The sequence below is a fragment of the Dipodomys merriami genome, unplaced genomic scaffold (genome assembly GCF_024711535.1).
Source record: "Dipodomys merriami isolate MVZ:Mamm:240054 unplaced genomic scaffold, mDipMer1.0.p SCAF_21, whole genome shotgun sequence".
Taxonomy (NCBI): domain Eukaryota; kingdom Metazoa; phylum Chordata; class Mammalia; order Rodentia; family Heteromyidae; genus Dipodomys; species Dipodomys merriami.
Window position 1 is genome coordinate 17,879,857 of NW_027203493.1, and position 15,392 is coordinate 17,895,248.

Here is a 15,392-nt window from a genome sequence, read left to right on the forward strand (position 1 = left end):
TATCCTGACACTTAGGGGGAATGCTTCTTGGAATTACTGTAGAGAATAAACATCACAACCAATAGCATGTGGTCTAGGCAAAATACCAGATTTCTGATGTAGACAAGTGTGCACCACTCACCTGCCAGACTGTTCTGATACAACACCTGGCAAGCCTTGCTGCCCACAGGTGCTTGACAAGCCTGCCTTCCTGCTCTGCCTACCCTGAGCACTGCATGCAATGTAGCTGGAAGCTGTGAAGATTCCAGCTCTGTGAGACGGCCAAAGTTCTTGCCTAGAGACACACGGGGTAGAACCCCCTGGAGACAGCCCTGAGTAGCGTGTCCTTTGCCTTGCCTTCTCTTGTCCACGTCTCACCCTCATCAGCCAGGATTCCCCACAGCTCAGTGTTTGATGTGAAGCCCATGGTGCTGTGAGCACTGGGGAGCCATTGGTTGACCTTCATCTGCCAGCATGCTCCTTTTGCTTGTCTAAGCTGAGCTGTGCAGCAGATACCCTAAGGATATACAGAAAGAGCAAAAAGTTTGCCTCTAAGGGCCTGGAGTTATTGCAGTCTACCCACAGAGCCCTCCATGAAGCCCAGTGGGCAGGCAGCGAGGCGGTAGCTTACAGTCCACTCCTCTGTTCTCTGCGGGCTCCTGATCCCCACAGCTCAGTTCATTTGGACTGCCAAACCATCTGGCCTATCTACCTTCAGCGTTCTGCAGACAGCATTCTCTGCAGTTACCAGCTTTGGAAATATTGAACTATACTGTAGAGAAGCACCAGGCTCTGACAGCCAAGGACCATGGTGAGGCTTCCACTTTGGCACTTTCACTATATCTTGTCTCTCTGGTACCTCCTTCTAACACTAAGGCTCTTCAGCTTCCATACTTATGCCTCCTGGAGTCTCCTGAGAGGGACAATGTCAACTTCTTCTTACAACACTTCTACTGTGCTCTTCCTAACTCCTCCTGTTCCCATGCACCCCTCAGACTTCTCTGTCTGGTACTGGAGGAGCCAACTGCTTGGGGCACTGGATGAACTAATCTGATCAGGCCACACGCTCTATCCAGACTGCCATTCTCATCTTGTCATCAATATAGCTGGACCCTGAATGGATTTCAGCATAAACTGTATCTGAAGACTGAAGTTTGCCCAGAACATCAACTGCCAACACAGACACCAAAACAAAAACAAAACCTCACTCAAAATACAATAGAGTTTCACATTCTATACTCCTTTGCTTTCCTGCAGTATTCTGAGAGGTTGATAAAAATGGGACTTTTTTGGTTGGCACCATAACTCATGACTGAAAGTATGGGGAGTGACTTAGGAGATGGAGTTTGGGAGAATGATCATTCTGAGACAGCCTGAGCAAAAAGTACACAAAACCCCATCTCAACCAGTAAAAAGCATAGCATGGTGGTACACATTTGTCATTCCAACTATACAAGAAGTATAAATAGGAGAATCACATTTTAGGCTAGCTTGAAAAAAAAAATAAATAAATAAATAAAGCAGACTTTTCCTGAGCATGGAGAGAGACATGCATATAGACCAGAAATAAAGTGAAATGTCTGCTATCTCCAATAAATAGGAGAAGAGTAAATGAACTCACAAGAAGTATGTCATCACTAGGCACTGATAGCTCATGTTTGTAAATCCTAGCTACTCCAAGGGCCCAAATCTGAGGACCATGGTTCAAATCTAGCTTGGGCAGGAAAGCCTGTGAAACTCTTATCTCCAACTAACTACAAAGAAAATATCTGGAAGTGGAGCTGTAGCTCAAGTGGTAGAGCACTAGCCTTGAGCAAAAAACCTCCAGGACAGCACCCACACCCTGATTTCAAATCTTAGGACTAGCCAAAAACAATAACAACAACAACAACAACAACAAAGATGTCATGAAAATAAAACTCAAACTGCTACTTTCACTTAAAAAAAAAAAAGAAGATTTTCACTTTTTCTTTTTTTTTCTTTCTTTTTTTTTTTTTGTTGGTTGTGGGGCCTGAACTCTGGGCCTGGGCACTGATCCTCAGCTCTTCAACTCAAGGCTAGCACTCTACCACTTGAGCCACAGCGCCACTTCCGGCCTTTTCTGCTTATGTGGTGGTGAATCGAACCCAGGGCCTCATGCATGTAAGGAAAGCACTCTACCACTGAGCCACCTTCCCAGCCCACTCTTTTTCATTTCTATACTCATGCCCTACCCATATTGCTTTTGCTTGCCAATTAAGTTTTCTTTTTAATCCTGAACAATTCTCGATGTAGTCCTACCAGCTTATGTTTCTCCTTCTTCAAAGTAGATTATTCTCATAATTTTAGTTTTGTTTTGAAAAAATACTGTTATTCAACAAGCCACAGCAACTAAAGTGAAAAAAAAATTTAAGAAACCACAAAGTATGACACATACTTGGCTGTTTCTCCAAAAACTCCTGGAACTTCTTCCTCTCGTATTCAACCGACTGCTGCATGAGGTGGGGCCGGATGCTAGTGATGGCAAAATTGGCCATGTCCATTTTCATTAGGTCCAACACAGAAAAAATCGCCCTGAAGGAAATAAGGATTTATAGCCAGGCACTTTTTAGATTAAGAAAAAAAAAATTAGCCAGCTACCAGTTGCTCTCCTCTATAATCCTAGCTACTCCAAAGACTTAGATTTAAGAATTGAGATTAGAAACCAGTCTGGAAAGAAAAGTCTGTGAGACTCTTATTCTCGATTAACTTATATATCCAATTAACAACCAAAAAGCTGGAAGGGGAGCCTGTGGCCCAAGTGGTAGGTGCTTAGCTTTGAGTGAAAAAGCCAGTGTTATAGTGTGAGCCACCAGCTTCAGGCTTCATAAAACTTTTTTTCCTAGGTGCCAGTACTGAGGCTTGAACTCAGGGCCTGGGCACAGTCCCTGTGATTCTTTTTCTCAAGGCTAGAGCTCTACCACTTGAGCCACAGTGCCACTTCCAGCTTTTTCTAATTTTTTTTTTTCCTGTCGGTTGTGGGGCTTGAACTCTGGATCTGAAGGTTATCCCTACACTCCTCTACAAGGCTAGTGCTCTACCACTTGAGCTACAGCACCACTTCTGGTTTTCTGGTGGTTTATTGGAGATAAGAGTTTCACGGAGCTTCCTGCCCGGGCTGGCTTTGAACCATGAGCCTCAAATCTCATCCTCCTGAGTAGCTAGGATTACAGGCGTGAGCCACCAGCACCCGACTAATTTTTTTTTTTTTTTAATCGGTTGTAGTGCCTGAACTCTGGGCTTGGGTGCTGTCCCTCAGCTCTTCAGCTCAAATCTAGTGCTTTACCACTTGAGCCACAGTGCCACTTCTGGGTTTTTCTGCTTATGTGGTGCTGAGGAATCGAACCCAGGGACTCATGCATGCAAGGCAAGCTTTCTACCACTGAGCCTCCTTCCCAGCCCTGAATAATTTGTTGAAGATAAGAGTCTCATGGACTTTTCTGCCTCTGCTGGCTTTGAACTGCAATCTTCGGATCTCAGCCTCCTGAATAGCTAGGATTGTAAGTGTGAGCCACCAATACCTGGAAAAACATTTCTTAATTTCCAGGAAAACTAAGCATTTACCCAAATACTAATTTCTCAGGCAGCATTATGTCACTTCTTTGCCTATACTAGCTTAAAAATTAATGAAATCTGATCATAACTATATATATTGAAAATTAAATATTGGACTAGAAATACAGTTCAGTGGTGGAGCACTTGGCTTGATTCTCACCATATCCAAAAACTTTTTTTTTTTTTGGGTCTGGTCGTGGGGCCTGAACTCTGGGCCTGGTGCTGTCCCTCAGCTCTTCAGCTCAAGGCTAGCGCTCTACCACTTGAGCCACAGCGCCACTTCCGGCTTTTTTCTTTCTGCTTATGTGGTGCTGAGGAATCGAACCCAGGGCCTCAGGCATGCAAGGCAAGCGCTCTACCACTGAGCCAACTTCCCAGCCCCCAAAAACATTTTTTTTTTAATATCCAAAAGATGAAACAAAAACTGTGTTACTAGAAAGATTTTTATTTTTCCGGTCATGGGGCTTGAACTCTGGGCCTAGGCGCTGTCCCTCAGCTCTTCAGCTCAAGGCGAGCACTCTACCACTTTGAGCCACAGTGCCACTTCCATTTTCCTGAGTGGTTTATTGGAGATAAGAGTCTCAGGGACTTTCCTGTTTGGGCTGGCCTTGAACCTCAATCCTCAGATTGCAGCTTCTTGAATAGCTAGGATTACCACTGGCGCCCGGCTAGAAAGATTTTTTATGTTAAATTTCTTTAATTTTTTTGGCAAAAGTTTAAATATATATTTATTTATATTTGTTTGTTTTAATTGTTGGTTGTGGAGCTTGAACACTGGGCCTGGGTGCTGTCCCTCAGCTCTTCAGATCAAGGCTAGTGCTCTACCACTTGAGCCACAGCTCCACTTCCGGGTTTCTGGTGGTAAATTGGAGATAAGAGTCTCACGGACTTTCCTACCTGGGCTGGCTTAGAACTGTGATCCTCAAATCTCAGCCACCTGAGTAGCTCGGATTATAGGCATGAGCCACTGGCCCCTAGCTTAAATATACTTTTTAAATGACCATATTCTTGGGAAACAGTTGTTGAAATATTTAGGAGTAATATGGCACAATGTCTGCCACTAACCCTCAGAAAGTGAGAGGGACACTTACACACACACACACACACACACACACACACACACACACACACACACACACACACACACACACACACACACACACACACACACACACACACACACACACACACACACACACACACACACACACACACACACACACAGCAATGTGACATGTAAACTCTTGAACTGATGGTACTCTTCCTAAAACTTTCTTATAGGTATGGCATTTTTCAAATGAAATGTTAAGGAGAATGATGTATGAAATAGAAAAATCTGGCATCAACATCAAAATGAAACCAGTGATGTGGGTAAATTTCTTCCTTCTTCCTACTTTTCAGTATTTTAAGTCATGTTTGCTTTAGTTATGTTTTCAACGCATGAGTCTCTCCACTTCAGGAAGCTGAAATCTGAAAACAGGTTTTGCATTTGGCTGCCCAGTGACTGATACATTTCCATACCTGAACAGGGGCACTAGTTCCTTAATATCCTTTAGTTTGTTAACTTCCTCATCTCGAGCAGGTGCACACAGTGTCCCCATCATGTCAATAATAAATTCTGCCAGCTTGGAAATGTCTAGGGCTCCATTTTCTGCTTCTTGCTTTATCAGATCCAGATCCAAGACTTCCGTTATCTGGTTCCTCAATCGAGTGTGACCAGGCAGCAAGAAAGATAAGAGTATCTTCAAGAGAGCACAGCGAAGTTTAATCAAAAGTTTCTTAGTCTGGTTTCCTTTTTAAAAAAATTATTATAAAAGAGGGGCTGAGAAGGTGGCTCAGTGGTAGAGCGCTTGCCTTGCATGCATGAGGCCCTGGGTTCGATTCCTCAGCACCACATAAGCAGAAAAAAAAAGCCAGAAGTGGTGCTATGGCTCAAGTGGTAGCATGCTAGCCTTTTTTTTTTTTTTTTTTCAGCTTGGTGGTTTCCTCTTTATTGATGTACCTCCTACCCTTCCAATTTCAGTCCATTCCATCTACCCCAAAAAAAGAAGGTAGTGAAAGGATGGATTGTTGGGGTTTTGAGCCCCTTGGGCAGTTAGAAAGGAAATAGAAACCAAACAATTGCTGGATGTGACAGAGATTGACAATCAAGAAGTCTAAAGAAGAATAGGTCAGAGGGTAAAAGGAAGTGGAAGAAAGAGAAAGGAGAGGTACAAGAGGCCACATCCACCATTACCCCTCCTGCTGAGAGGGGAAGGAGAGAAAGCCTTGAACATTAAAAAGTGTAGGTCCTGAAGAAGGGAGATGGTGTTTGAGCCTGAAGGAGATGGTTGAGTCAAGGAAGGGACACCACCTCTCTTTTTGTAGAATGGGATCCCCCACTTTTGGGGCAGTAGCTTCACAGACCGTAGACACTTTCATCACTGTAGACAATGTATAGAAAGAAGTCTTCTTCATGGTGCTCCTGGTAGAGCTGACCCATCGTGGCACTAGTGGGCTAGCCTTGAGCCGAAGAGCTAAGGGACAGCTCCCAGGCCCAGAGTTCAGGCCCCATGACCGGACCCCCCAAAAAAAAATTATTATAAATGTCTCGGGGCTGGGAAGGTGGCTCAGTGGTAGAGCACTTGCCTTGCATGCCTGAAGCCCTGGGTTCGATTTCTCAGCACCACATAAGCAAAAAGAAAAAAGCCAGAAGTGGCGCTGTGGCTCAAGTGGTAGAGAGCTAGCCTTGAGTGAAGAGCTGAGGGACAGCATTCAGGCCCAGAGTTCAGGCCCTACAACCAGACCCAAAAAATAAAAAATAAAAATAAATAAATAAATAAAAGAAATGTCTGACTATTGAGATAAAGGTTTACCAACATATATTTTAACCTTTTACTAAACAAATTTATAGGGGAAAAAAAAAAGTCATTTAGAATAGCTATTGAAGCTCTAAATAACAATATTATAGATTCAAGAAAAGACAATAATGGAGCAAAAAAACACTGATTTCAATTTCCACAGATTAATTCCTCTTTAATAATATTGTTAACAGCATTGCAAACAAGTCTTTTCCTCCCAAAAGCCTTCTGTTCCAAAGACTGAATTACTCTGTGTGTGTCTGTGTGTGCGCGCGTGTGTGCGTGTGTGTGACAGAGAGAGGGTATACATGTGTGGCTTGAACGCAGGGCTCTGTGCCCTCACTCTGCTTTTTTGTTCATAGCTAGCATTCTACCACTTGAGCCACATCTCTAGTCAAACTTATAAGCCGATAAACTGGAGATAAGAATCTCTCGGATTTGTCTGACCAGGCTGACTTCATCCCCCAATCTAAGTTAGGATTAGAGGGGTAAGCAACCAGCGCCTGAAACTTTTTGGCCAAAATAACTGAATTGTCAATGCTTATTAACATTTATGAATAATCTATATTTTATAAGTTCTGTTATTTTGAAACAATGATTATTAAAAACATGAACTTTTATTTTAAAAGAATAATGCTAAGGAGGCTAAGGAGCTGAGGATAACAGTTAAAAATTCATGAGGTTCTTATCTCCAGTTGGAAGGACTCTAGCTTTTGAAAGACAAAAAAAAAAAAAAGCTGGAAATGGAGCCATCTCAAGTGGTAGAGCACTGGACTTGAGCAGAAGAAACCATGGGGCAGTATCCAGGCCCTGAGTTCAAGCCCCAGGACTGGCAAAAAAAGAAAGTAACATCTTCAGGTTTCTATAAACTGCTTAAAGTTTAAAAAAAAAAAAAAAGCACTAGGTCAAAATACTCATTTCAAATTTTGGGAAATAAATTGTGTTTGTGACCATAGATTTCTTTCAAGTCATTTGGAAAGCACACAGGTGAAACAAATGCCTTTAGCATCAGTAGTAGCGCCATGGTAGAACATTACCCTTGAGCACAAAAAGGCTCAGGGACAGTGCCCAGGCCCTGGGCTCAAGCTCTAGGACCAGTATTTTTAAAAAAGCCTATAATCCTAGTTACTTAGAGCACTGAAATCTGATCACAGTTTAGAGCCAACCTGTGAAGGAAACTCCGAGAGAGTCATATCTCCAATAAAACTACTCAAAAAAGCCGGAAGTGGCTTTGTGGTTCAAGTGGTAGGGCATTTGCCTTGTGCAAAAGCAGCTCAGAGACAGTGCCCAGGCCCAGCATTTAAGCCCCAGGACAGGCAAAACAAAAACAAAAAACCCACAAATGCCTTCAGCAGCACTCTTTCATCTTTGTCTTACCTCTTTGATTTCTCCTACAAGTTTGATAGCATGGTCATACGTTGGGGGGTCTTCACTTAGCTGGGCACTCAAGCAATCCCAAAAAGCTTTATGTACAATCTCTTTTACTTTCTTCCGCAAGCTGGAGACAGTGGGGGAAAAAAAGATAGAAACTAAAATATTGGGGCCTCAAATCATTTTCAAAATCAGTTGATGGGGATGATAGTAACAAATCTTTAAAATAAAAAAGGAACCAAGAAAGATTTTCCAGACAGATTCAAACTGATAACATACTTTAACTTTCAGTTTGTGATTAGAAAGAATCATTTACAGCTAATTTATTAACTAACATTGGTCCAATTAGTAGCTCAGAACAGTGTTAAATGATGAAACAACTATGAAAAATTATGTCATTAATTTTTAGTTCCTGATAATAGCAACTTTCTAAGATTTAATTAAATAGTTTAAGATAACAATATAACATGTTAGCAGTTGGAAGGACTCTTTTCTAAAAATATCCTATTCCCAGATGATAAATGGAATATTGCTTAACTAGGTACAAAACTGTATAATTTAATTATACCATTTCTTTCCTCCTCCTTTTTAAAAAAAAAAAAAAAAATGGTGCTAAGGATCAAACCCAGAGCCACATGCATGCTAATACACACTACCATTGAACTACACCCAACTCACCAATTCTTCATTATTAACATGAATAAAAAACATGTTTGTAGGCATATTAGAGGTATCTTGATGGATGTATTTAGAAACCTTCTGTTGGAGACAGAAACCATTTCTTCTGTTAGCAGAATGCCAGTGTTTTACAGGGCAGGATAAACTCTGCCTATGAAAATGAATGATGTCTGATCCTAACAAGTTCAACAGAGCTGATCCATTCCTGATTGCCAGATTGAACATTTCTGGGCTCATTACAAGCTGGGGTAGATTGTGACCAAATCTAATGAACAAAGTATTATGGGATACCTGCTTCATGAATCCAAAGATAGATGTTTCTTCTCAGAAAAGGAAGACCCCAGTCCTCTCCCCAACTTGTCTGGAAAGCTGGTGTATAATGGAGTGCTTAGTAGCTGTGACATCTGTCCTGCAGCCATGAGGAACAGGCCAAGAAAGGGGCACACATACCAACCAGAGTCCTGACATCAGGGAACTGTTAAAGGCATCTATATCCAGATTTCCTTGATTCTAAAACAAACTTTCTTCACACTTTTAACATCTTTCCCTTGAAACAAGGTTCTCTTTTAAAATCAATGGCACTTTTACAATTATAACAGTGTCTCTTCTTTCAAATAACAATTCATTTTTTGTCTTTTTTTTTTTTTTGTCATCTGTCATGGGGCTTAAACTCAGGGCCTGGGTGCTGCCCTTAAGCTTTTTGTGTTCAAGGATAGTACTCTACCACTTGAACCACAGCACCACTTGCGGTTTTCTGGTGGTTAATTGGAGATAAGAGTCTCATGAACTTTCCTACCCAGGCTGGCTTTGAACCTAGATCCTCAGATCTCAGCCTCCTGAGTAGCTAGGATTACAGGTGTGAGTCACCAGCACCCAGTTAACAATTCATTTTTAAAAGATTTATTTTAAAAGATACAAGCAAGAGTTTTAGATTTAACTAAAAACTGCTATGTCTTAGGTACTAGGGATTGGGAGAACACCCTCATGCTTATCTTCATGGAGTTTAAAATCTGGAATAGAGACAGGCGCTGGCGGCTAATGCCTGTAATCCTAGCTACTCAGGAGGCTAAGATTGGGGCTGGGAAGGTGGCTCAGTGGTAGAGTGCTTGCCTTGCATGCATGAGGCCTTGGGTTTGATTCCTCAGTACCACATAAGCAAAAAAAGCCAGAAGTGGCACTGTGACTTCAGTGGTAGAGCGCTAGCCTGGAGCTGAAGAGCTGAGGCCCAGAGTTCAGGCCCCACAACCACCACCACCACCACCACCAACAACAACAACAACAACAAAAAAGAGGCTGAGATGTGAGGATTGCAGTTCAAAGCCAGCTCGGGCAGGAAAGTCTCCAATAAACCACTAAAAACCGGAAGTGGTGCTGTGGCTCAAGCGGTAGAGCGCTCACCTTGTGCTGAAGAGCACAGGGAAAGTACCCAGGCCCAGAGTTCAAGGCCCATGACCTACTCCCCCCCCCCCCAAAAAAAAAAAATCTAGACTAAAATGCAAGCCAGCCAACAACTTCAATGCAAAGGAACAGATGGACAGTGCTCTGAAAAAAAGCAAAATAAGGCAGCTATGAACTGATATGAGTTATTTCTGACTTCCACACTTTATTCGCATACTGAAGTATCAAGATCCTAATTCCTAATCTAGGAATATTTTTAGCACTAGTGTACAACAGGGAAATGTACTTTAATATATAAGCATGACCAGAAAGAAACATTTCCAGAACTGGGCGATGATAGTTTTCACAAAGTTAACAAGGTGAAAAAGCAGAGGCCATCTTACCTGTTTTCTGGTAATTCCACTGGTTTAAGCTGAAAGTCTCCATTGACTACAATTTCATGAGCTAGAACCATGTTGGTGACACCTTTTGCTGTCTCTAGAAGTTGTTCTACTGTCACAAACTGAGGAGGACTGGCTGCAACAAAACCCAGGAAAGGGACTTAACTTCTCTCCCTAGAATTTCTGTTGAAATAAGCAAACCAGGTGCCCATGGCGCCCTCCCATGATCCTACCTACTTAGGCAGCTGAGATCTAAGGTTCAAGGTTAGAAGCCAGCTGTGAGACTCTAATCTACAAGTATCACCAAAAAAGGTTGGTAGAGCACCAACCTTGAACGAGAAAGCCAAATAAGAGTATAAGACCCTGAGTTCTAGTCCCAGTAAGAGCATAAAAAAAATGTATCATAGTCTGGACTCTGGTGGCTTATGCCTAAGTCTGACTACTCAGGAATTTGAGATGGAAAGATCTAGGTTTGGAGCTAGCCAGGGCAGAAAAGTCTATGAGAGTCTTATCATCACTTAATTGCCAATAAGTAGAAAGCAGAATTGTGGCTCATGTGGGAGAGTGGTAGCATTTAGCACAAAAGCCCAGGAACAGCATGCAGGCCCTGAGTTAAAGCCCAGGACAGGCAAAAGAGAAAATTAATTAATTAATTAAGAAGGTGGTAACTCTAATAAAAGGAAATCCTTTTTATTCTCAAATAGCAAGATAACTTTTGTTATTCTATTTTCCTTTTGATTATTGCATTTAGGATCCTAAAATTGGAGATCACTCACAATACTCAAAACATCTGATTTTCACTAAACAAGGTGAATGGAAAAATCATAGCAGTAAACTGAGACTGAAAACCTGTTACAAGTTTTCATTTTCCTAGTAAGCTGAGCATTTGTTCTAACCCCTCTGCTGCCTTTTTTTAACCCTACCTCCTGTTCTAACCCTTCTAATCCTTTTTCTTCTAAGAGAAAAAACTGATTCTGGATTTAACATTTTCTTCTACTTCCATCATCAGTTTTCTTCTCCCACTAACACTCTGTCATGAAAGTATCTCTCCAAATTCAACTAGCTTTAGTGTTTTGGTGCTCCTTTTTAAAATTTTTATTCTTTTAGTAGTACTGAGTTTTGAACTCAGGACCTTGTGCTTGGCTGGCAGGTGCTCTACCACTTCAGCTATGCCTCTAGGCCTTTTTACTTTATTTGTATTTCTAATGAGCCCTGTGTGGTCTTAGAAACTACAACTTGAGAAGTGCTTCCTCTGGCAGATAATACAGTGATTTTTACATAATGATGAGATGTGGGCTTCAAATGAATCAGAGAAGCCAGTAATGGTTTGCCAAGGATTTAACAATTATAGAGTCATCTAGTTAGTGAAAAATAACTTTCCTTCTCTTAGTTTTTCTTTTCTTTTGCCCCTCTTCCCTCTGAGAAGGAACCAAATGTAAGAACTGCCATATCCTGTCTGGTAAAAATCTTTATTTGGTCTCATAAAATGAGAAGTTGGGAAAATGCTCAAAATTCCTCCTCACAAAATTCTTCAGCATTTCCAGAATTATTAATAAAAATACAAAAACAAAGACTGGGTATGGTGACTGTGCCAGTTAACGTAGGTACTTGGGCACTACAAGCCAAGGTCAGCCTGAACAAAAAAGCAAGACCCTATCTGAAAAATCACTAACACATAAAAGGCTGGAAGTGTGGTTCAAGTGTTAGAAAACTTTCCTAGCAAATGGAGTATCTTGAGTTCAAACTCCAGTACCGCCTAAAAATAGTTGAACTGTCTTCATGTATATTAGTAGAGTATGATAAATACCAAACATCAAAATCCAGATATATCTTTTGTGTGTGTGCGTGTGTGTGCGTGTGTGTGTGTGCGTGTGTGTGCGTGTGTGTGTGTGTGTGCGTGCGCGCGCGGGCTGATCCTAGGGCTTGAACTCAGGGAGTGGGTACTGTCTCTGAGCTTTTATGTTCAAGGCTAGTATCCTATCACTTGAACCACAGCACCATTTCTGGCTTTTTCTGAGTAGTTTATTGGAGATAAGAGTCTCATAGACTTTCCTGTCCAGACTGGTTTCAAACTATGATCCTCAGATCTCAACTCCTGAGTAGCTAGAATTATGAGTGTGAGACACTGGCAACCAGCTCAGATATATCATTTTAATTCTTAGGTATATCATGTTAATATCATATTATGAAGATATCATTTTCTCCAAAATCTATTGCTTAAACACATCCTAATCAAAACTCCAAAAGTCAAAATTTCTGTGGGAATGACCAAATTGATTCTAAAATTCATGTGGAAAGGTAATAGAAAAAAAATTTTTAACCCATTTTGAAGAGAATTGGAGGGGTTATAATAAATAGTTTTAAAACTTAGTATAAAAGTACAACCATCAAGGAATACGTTCTGGGTGTAAAATGTAAAATGATGCACTCACTTTGGAAATCAGCTTGGAGTTTATCAAAAGTAAAAGATAGGGCTGGGAAGATGGCTCTGTGGTAGTGTGTTTGCCTTGCACGCCTGGGTTCGATTTCTCAGCACCACATAAGCAGAAAAAGCCAGAAGTGGCACTGTGGCTCAATTGGTAGAGTGCTTGCCTTGAGCTGAAGAGGTGAGGGACAGCACCCAGGCCCAGAGTTAAGGCCCCACAACTGGCAAAAAAAAAAAAAAAAAGTAAAAGATAGACTAACTGTATGACCCTAGATCTTTACCCAAGAAATTGGAAAATATATGGCTATGTAAAGACTTAGAACCCAAATGTTAATAGGTGCTTTACTCGTAACAGTGAAAACCTGAAATTATTCTAAATGTCTATCAACTTCAGAAAGGATTTAAAAAAAAATTGTGTATAACCACACAATTGAATACTACTCAGCAATAACAAGGAATGACCCACTGATACATGTGAATTTCATGCTTTTTGTGGGGGGGGGGGGGGGGAGGTCAGTCCTGGAACTTGAACTTAGGGCCTGGGCACTGTGCCTGAGCCTTTCTGTGCTCAAGGCTAGCACTCTACTTCAACTACAGCGCCACCTCTGGCTTTTTCTGTTTATGTGGTACTTAAAAATTGAACCCAGAGCTTCATGCATGTTTGGCAAGTACTCTACCACTAAGCCACATTTACAGCCCACACAGATGAATTTCAAAAGCATTATCCTACAATAAAAAGTCAGATATAAAAGACTATATTCACTAGGATTCCCCAAATATGAAATTGTAGGAAGGACAAGATGATAGTGACAGGAAGCAGATCAGTAGGTACCAAAGGCTGTTGGTACAGAGAAAAGATTTGTTGCCAGGGACACAAGAGAACTGTGGGAGATGACAGACATGTTCAAGCAGTTCATCATTGTGGGCCATAGGCTGGAACTTCTAAACCATAAGCCAAAGTTAACTTTTTCTCTTACCAAGATGATTTACCTAAAGTAATTGTTGCAACACAAAACTAACTAGACTAACAAAGCCTAGTGCTGGAGGCTTATGCCTGTAATCCTAGCTATACAGGAGGTTGAGATCTGAGGATCCAGGTTCAAAGTCAGCCCAGGCAGGAAAAGTCCATGATACTCTTATCTCCAATTAACCACCAGAAAACCGGAAGTGGCCCCATGGTTCAAAGTGGTAGAGTATTATCCTTGAATACAAAAAGATCAGGGACAGCACCCAGGCCCTGAGTTCAAGCCCCAGGACTGACAAAAAAACAAGCAGCAAGAAAGAAAGCAAGTGAGAGAGAAAGAGAGAGAGAGAAAGAGAAAGACAGAAAAGAAGTAATCTGTCTTAACCACTTAATCTCTTCCTAAAAACCTCATCTTCCAACACTCCCACAATAACCATCCACTATCCACAGGAGTTCTAGAGGAGACAAAGGGTACTCAAGCCAAAGTAGAGCTAATCCAAGCTTCTGTAGGGCCCTTCTAGGTTGTGTCTGGAAGACTGCCCCAACCTAAAAGTTCTACCACCTCCCCAAGTTCCCCAAATGCCATATGCTGGGAAACAAGTTTTTTTTGGGTCCGGTCATGGGGCCTGAACTCTGAGCCTGGGCGCTGTCCCTCAGCTCTTCAGCTCAAGGCTAGTGCTCTACCACTTGAGTCACAGCGCCACTTCCGGCTTTTTTCTTTTTGCTTATGTGGTACTGAGGAATCGAACCCAGGGCCTCAAGCATGCAAGGCAAGCGCTCTATCACTGAACCACCTTCCCAGCCCTTTTTTCAGTGGTTCTACTGAGGTTTGAACTCAGGGCTTCGCAATTACTATGCACACAGCTACTACTTGAGCCACACCTCTAGCTCTTTCTGCTCTGGTTATTTTTGAGATAGTGCCTCCATTTTTTACCAGGTTAACCTGGAACTGAGATCCTTCCCACCTCAGCTTCTAACCTAGTTGTGATGAAAGGCACATACCACTGTGCCAGCTATTAGTTGAGATGGGTATTGTGAACTTTTTGACTGGGCTGGCCTCAAACCATGATCTTCTCAATCTCTGCCTCCCTAATAGCTAAGATTACAGGCCTGAGCCACTGGCAACAGGCTTGGGTCCAAGTTTTAACACATGAGCCTGGGGCTGGGAAGTTGGCTCAGTGGTAGAGTGCTTGCCTGGCATGCCTGAGGCCCTGGGTTCGATTCCTCAGCACCACGTAAGCAAAAAGAAAAAAGTGGCGCTGTGGCTCAAGTGGTAGAGCACTAGCCTTGAGCTGAAGAGCTGAAGGACAGTGCTCAGGCCCAGAGTTCAGGCCTCACAACCGGACCAAAAAAAAAAAAAAGAAAAAACACATGAGCCTATGGAGGATATTTCATATCCAAATGACAGAACACCCACACTACAGCAATCAATCCTGGCATCATTAACAGATACATATTAGTAGTAACAGTAATAATCAGTGATATTTATTGAGCATTTATAACATGCTAAGCACTAGCCTAAATACTTTCCATGAATTCATTTAATCTTTACAATGACCCAACAAGACAGGTATATATCCCTTGCTTTAAAGATAGAACAATAGGAGCTTCCTAACTATGTATTACAGATAAAGTCTAATAGCTGCACAATAGATGATGTTATTAATAAAGCATGATTTCCTGGACCCAGTTTAACCTTGTAGCTTATCAAATATAAGTGATACCACAGTAAATGGGGTTGGCTAGTGTTTGCCATAAAAATACGATGCTGTCTAATAAGCTAC

General features: G+C 41.7%; 1 protein-coding gene across 3 annotated transcripts in view; it reads right to left on the reverse strand.

Annotated features, from left to right (window-relative positions):
* The window catches only part of Tcp11l1 (t-complex 11 like 1), a 29,941-nt gene that overhangs the window by 8,958 nt on the left and 5,591 nt on the right, over positions 1-15,392 (reverse strand). For all 3 annotated transcript variants that reach the window (XM_070032639.1, XM_070032641.1, XM_070032642.1), the window contains exons 3-6: positions 10,223-10,355; positions 7,770-7,890; positions 5,074-5,294; positions 2,396-2,532 (exon numbers count right to left, since the gene is read on the reverse strand). In XM_070032639.1, the coding sequence (XP_069888740.1) occupies positions 2,396-2,532; positions 5,074-5,294; positions 7,770-7,890; positions 10,223-10,355 (612 nt within the window). The remainder of the gene's footprint in view (positions 1-2,395; positions 2,533-5,073; positions 5,295-7,769; positions 7,891-10,222; positions 10,356-15,392) is intronic.